The sequence below is a fragment of the Prunus avium genome, chromosome 2, assembly GCF_965620075.1.
Source record: "Prunus avium chromosome 2, drPruAviu1.hap1.1, whole genome shotgun sequence".
In the NCBI taxonomy this organism is placed as follows: Eukaryota; Viridiplantae; Streptophyta; class Magnoliopsida; order Rosales; family Rosaceae; genus Prunus; species Prunus avium.
In genome coordinates, this window is record NC_142285.1 from 2,193,429 (window position 1) to 2,199,428 (window position 6,000).

A 6,000-nucleotide genomic window follows, 5' to 3' on the forward strand; every position below is an offset into this window, starting at 1 on the left:
AGAAGAAGAATTTTGTCATAGAAGGTTCTAATGGCATATCTGGAATGGGTATTGGAATTACTTCGCTTTCTGATTCTCATGCATTTACTAACACATCATGAATATAAATAAATAAATTATGTAGGTTCTACAGCATAATCCAAAACCTGAAAAGCCATGAATAAGGTTGGTAGTTGATCTCATATCCATTTCTTCTATCTCATAAATTCTAACTTCCACAATTCATTACTTTTCCCATCATAAGTAAACATGCTATTAGAGGAATGACAAAACCCAAGTTGGCTCATTGGTTTTCATGGATAACACACATTCCATGTAAAGGTAGTACATTTCCAAGATTGTGCATCCTATAAATATGAGAACTGAATCTCACCCATTCAACTTTCATTCCAGCAAAATAAGTTGGGAGTGTGTTCAATTGGGAACTCTAATGGATTTTAAAAGATTTTAAAAGTCCACAGGTATTTGATCAGGATTTTAAAGGAGTCATAAAAGTCTATGTATATTCAATCATGACTTAAAATTCCACAAAAGTTTAGGCGTATTTTTTTTAAAAATTGAGTTTGAAGGAAATACCTAAAAAAAATTGTGGATTTTGATGGATTCTAAAGTGGAGTCCATGTCTGACCAAAAATGTATGTATGTATGACAGTGAGCATTATATATGCATATTCTTATTGGTTACGAGGGAAAAAAACTTACATATATCGGAGTAATGAGACATATTTTCACGTCATGAGTGTTGTATAAACAGTTGTCCCCTCATTTTGTTCGAGGTAAGTTTGGCAGCATGTGTGTTGAGAAATAGTCCCACATTGCTTGGGCTAAGTGTCTATTAAACCTATTGGTTCTATCTCTACCCAAATATTAGTTTCAATATGTGGACTAAATGATATTTTTCCTTGCACCTGATGATACCTGAAATATGATATCATGCATGCTGACTGAAGTTTTCAACTTTAGCTCACAACCTAATGTTTCAAAAGCAGTATGCTTTCAAGCATATGAGCACCTTTTGGGGCCATTGAAATCACTTCTTACTTTTGATGTCTGAATAACTTAATTGTAGAAAATAAGCAACTTGTTGTAGCACTCTTCCAGACAGAAATGAGTTTCTATTCATAGTCAACCATTCTTTTGTTGATTTACAGTTTACACTACCTCTGTAATTTCTAACCTCTTTTTCCTGCCATTTCTTTTCTTTTTCAAATGGCTCCTAAATTTCTACAAACTATGATTTTCACAGCCCATTTGGTTCCTTGCTACAATTGGTATCTAAAACTCTAAGCTATCTTTTGCTATGTTTGATACATTTACATGATAGAAAAGTCATCATCAAGCCCATCTAATTGTCCTTTTAGACTGTTTTCTTGGATGATCAAAACTGAAGTTATGACTGAGAAATCAGAACCTGATAGAACATCCCCAATTGGACCCAACTCTGGACATTGCTGCCAGTCATTCATCCCAAACGTCAAAACCGAATTCACTCTTTCCCCTCTTCCCACTATAATGAGTGAGTACTGTCCATCCAATGCCCTCAAGGTAGTATAGGTTTCAGCAGAATTGGCAAGATGCTTCTCCATGTAAGCAACTTGCCCACATGACACATGTCTCTCATAGAAGCTAGCAAAGCACTCATCATCAAGCTTCATTTCCTCTTCTTTCTCAGAACGGCTGACTGTGTAATTCCCAGGTCTGGTTGCTGCCTCTGAGCTAGCGTCAACCAAGAATCTTATGACTGTGAGTTTTACACCTGAATGTCGTGCTACGCGACCAGCATAGGCAAGTGCTTCTCTATCGTCTTTACCACCAATGAAGATGACTGCCACACTGACAGAATGATCACAAGCTCTTGGTAGTTTTTCAATCAATCCAAGACCTCTGTCTACAAGAATTCCCACAGAGCACGGAGCATTCTTGAGGACCTGTTAATACCATAATTATCATTAACTGATAAATGGAAAGTATGCCATAGCAGATATGTCTGTAGAAATGTGAATGAACTTGGAAATATGAGCAGATATCTAAGACATCACCTCCTTTATATTCATCGTCAATATGTAATATGACCTTACTAATTAGCATTGTGTTTATCATATAACTATGTAAATATGAGACTTAACTTTTACATGCTTATCTCTGTGACTAATTCTTCAAGACATAAACCGAAATCCCTAATGTAAATTAGAGATTACATCAGTGATAGTATCATACATGTCTAAGTATATACTTCCAAGTGCAAAGTTTAAATCTATAATTGTTCCAAACATATGATCATGTTGCTAGAAGTATTTAACTATTTCGTTCATACATTTTGGTATGCCTGACCAACTATCAGAATGAATTTTGTTAATTCTCGATATAATACGTAGCTGATTGAAAGACAGTTTTCTGATATACATTACCTTACGGTTCACATATCTGAAACCAGAATGACCATTATCCAAGGTTCCATCTGGGCGTTGGACCTTGTGAAATGGCAATATGATGAGGGCTACCATTGAGTCCTCTGCCAAAATGCAAATATCCTGGGGCATGCCATTGAAAGTCGAGAGTGCAAGCAATCGTCTAAGTGTGATACCTTCTCCGCTCTCCCCTACATAGGTTTGAACTGCAGTAGTGACTTGATCTCTCATTTCTTTTACTCCTGTGTGAGTCACAGTCATGGTGTCCACTTCTTCTTCTTTGACCAGTGTGGCTGCGATTTCGTCTGTGAGTTCTATCATGTCGGTTACATATACCACAATACCAGGGTCAACTGTCCCTCTAGATATCTCAATGAAGTTAATGGTAGTACGCACATTTTGAGGCCCATTAAGGCATAGCAATATGCGGAGTTCACTTGAAGGATCAAGCAACTGAAGCGACATTCGATGAGTAGGTACCCGTTTCCTTGCACGCTTGATGATTTGTGCCACGACTGATGGGGCGTGCACAACAGTGAAAAAGATAGCTATCACCATCACAGTGCTGGTTGAAGTAGACGTTTTCCCAGCCTGCATGTGATCACAAGGGCAAAAAGCAAGAAGATCAGGATGGTTCAAATCGTGAAGCTGGTCCCAATAGGCATGAAAATGGTTGTTGATGTATAGTTATAAGTTATATATCTACTATAATTTTCTGTCACAAGCTTCAGTGATGTTTAAACCGTGCCATTAATAAGTAAAAAATGCATCTGAGGAAGTTAGTATCACAACACATGAAAATTGGGGAAGGAAAAAAGAAAGCACATGAGGAAAAAAAAAATAGAGGTCAGAGACTAACTGTTTTTGCAGCAATGGCTAAGTATATGTGAAAATGGCCTTTGGTAGTGAGAAGAAGCCCAAGTGCTACAGATTCCGGCCAGTTAAAGCCCAACAGCTTTCCAGAGATGACTGTTCCAGTAACTTTTCCAATTGTTGCTATAGCAAAAACTACAAATAACCTTCCCCATGTCCCGAATTGGCCAGGTTGAAAATCCCTGAACACAGCTTCATACCCCATCCAAAAGAAAAAAATGGGATAGAAAATGGTAGTTAACAAGTAATTGATCTTGCCTACTACCCATTTTGAGACTCTCCCCTCCCTTGGTAAAAAGGTTCCTGCCATAAATGCACTCAAAACAGGACTGTATCCATAAATTGGTGAGCATGAAATGACCAAGGCCATGAAAGCAAGAGCAAGCACTAGGTGTGAACCTTTTATGGGTTTGCCTTGCGGGTTTTCATTGTTGACCCAGTTCATGAAGAATGGTGAAACATATGCTGCAAAAAGTGTCTGGATTACTAATGCAGAACCCATTTCAATGGATCTCCAAACGCGCTTTGAAGTCTCTACAACTTTATCTCCAGATTCGACAGGGCAAAAGACATAGCCAATGGAGAGGAGAAGAGTGGTTACAAAATCAGCATGCATTCCTGCAGCAATGACCAGCTGGCCTATGTCTGACTTTCCTATTTTGAGACTTGTTATCAGACGTGTCAGTACCGGAGAGGCTGTGCTAGAGAGGACCGTGGAGAGGGAGAGAGTGAAGTCGACCTTGAAACCTTCTGTAAAATGCATAAATGGGGTTATGGCACAGGCTAGGATGAATGTGGAGAGCATACCACAATAGGCCACCTTAGCATCCTTGGTTGGTTCTTTAAAGAGTATATACGGATCCATTTCTATGCCTAACACAAACATATAGCAGATCATGCCAAAATCAACTATGAAATTCAATGTTTTACTCGCTGAATCTGTTACTTGATTGCGTATGAACCCTATGTTTCCAATGAGCAGTCCTATCTGCATACCATACGAGATAAGAATTTAATCCCAATAGTAGGCAACGAGTAGCATCATAAAGAAAACAGCACCCATAATAGCAAAGTTCTTATCAAGAATGACCAGCAAAAATGGCACTTTTTTGTCATAAAGATGAAAGGTTTGGTAGGAACAGGCTTTAAATTTAATGCAGAATTTACACTACAAATAAGTAAAGAGCATAAGAGCCTCTCCACAGGACATACAAAATTATGAAAGTAGGCCTCATTAGAATAAGTAAGTCCTTATCTGATCAAATTTACTACTCGTCTGGATGCTGAAGAAAAAGACTCATAAGAAGGCTTATTGAAGGACTTTCTTTTGAATTCATCAGAACCACATACAAGATGTCTTCTCTCTTCTTATGGTCTCTAGACCAAATAACTTGTCCTCCTCCTAGGAAGAGCTACAACTGATGTTGTCAAGAGTCGAAATCGATAGCATAGAATGTTAAGGACCAAAGTTCTAACTGGAAAAGACCAATTAAATTTTGCTGGTTGCTTAAGGGGTTTGTTTTTTTTTTTTCCCTGTTGTCATGACCAACCAAGTAGACTGATATGACAAGAACAATCTTCATCACCCTGTTAAGGACAATCTAAATTGGAGTCCCAATGACAGATATGAAAGGTAAATATTAAAACAAAAGAATGCCCCTATAAAGGCATGACTATATGATCACACATATCATCATAGCCAGCCAGCTATACACTCCCATAATGTCATTCTGCACTCAAAAATTAATTTTTATAAAATACTCGCAAAAACGAGTGCAGAATGACAAACTCGGAGTGCGAATAACATTTCCCGCTCATATGCATTGCCAATCATTCATATCAAGCTATATGCCAATGGTTGGGGATGGTTTCAATTCATCAGTAATTTCATTGGCAACCTCTCAAAATGACCCAAAAAAAGAAAGGAAAATAAAAAAGAGAGTTTAATACAAGTCTTGAGAGAGAGAGAGGCTTACAACGGTGTCAGAGGTAATGCGAGGCTGAGAATATGGCTTTAACAGGAAGTGCGATATATTGCACAGAGCATACATTAAGAAGAAACCAAGTGCATACTTGGCTACTTTTCCAAAAAGCTCTTTCAACTTTAGCGTGCATGGTCCAACAATTGAAATTTTCTGGAAACTATGGATTTTTTTCTTGCTGCCCATTTTTTTTTTCCTCTTGTTTTTTTCTCAATCTTTGTCCTGAGCTTTCTTCTTTTGCGTTTTTGTTTGCAAAATATTTTTCTTTTTTCGTCTGAAAGTTTGCAAATGAACATCAATGCCACCATTTCTCTCTCTACCTTGGCTTTTCGCAGGATGAGTTTGTGGTTCTGATTAAAAGGCTTTGTTTGTGGAGAAATTAAAGGAGAGCGGCTAGGAGAGAGAGCCATTTAGAATGGTAGAAATAATACAACTTTTTAAATAAAATGCAAACAAATGGGAATTTTTGAATTAAAATACTACTTTCTATGTTAATAAATCCACATATAAATTTGATTAGTTAAGCAACTAATGGATTTTGTGGCAAAAAAAAAAAAACTGGATTTCAAGAATTAAATTTTGTTCATATTCCTACGGATTTAATTGTCATGTATATATATATATGTAACAATTTCTTTCTTGCAAATCTTAATACAAGAAATAAAGAAAGAATGTGCTAGCTAATCCAGTTGGTAAGGTGACTTATAACTCTAGTATAATAAAATATTTGATGATCA

The 6,000-nt window shown here is 37.1% G+C and overlaps 1 protein-coding gene across 1 annotated transcript; it reads right to left on the minus strand.

The window, feature by feature from the left end:
- Window positions 1-1,132: 1,132 nt before the first annotated feature.
- CHX28 (cation/hydrogen exchanger 28) lies at window positions 1,133-5,642 on the minus strand. The gene is made up of 4 exons (XM_021945636.2): window positions 5,258-5,642; window positions 3,268-4,269; window positions 2,409-2,999; window positions 1,133-1,928 (listed from the first exon to the last, which is right to left on the minus strand). The coding sequence occupies exons 1-4, from the start codon at window positions 5,447-5,449 to the stop codon at window positions 1,314-1,316; spliced, it is 2,400 nt and encodes a 799-aa protein (XP_021801328.1). The 5' UTR covers window positions 5,450-5,642; the 3' UTR covers window positions 1,133-1,313.
- Window positions 5,643-6,000: the final 358 nt, after the last annotated feature.

Bases quoted from the DNA above. Each gene is read 5' to 3' on its own strand.
- CHX28 (XM_021945636.2), bottom strand. From the start codon at position 5,449: ATGGGCAGCAAGAAAAAAATCCATAGTTTCCAGAAAATTTCAATTGTT. The intron at 4,270-5,257 runs GTAAGCCTCTCT...TATGGTATGCAG, and splicing joins GCATTACCTCTGACACCGTT to ATAGGACTGCTCATTGGAAA. The intron at 3,000-3,267 runs GTTAGTCTCTGA...GATCACATGCAG, and splicing joins TAGCCATTGCTGCAAAAACA to GCTGGGAAAACGTCTACTTC.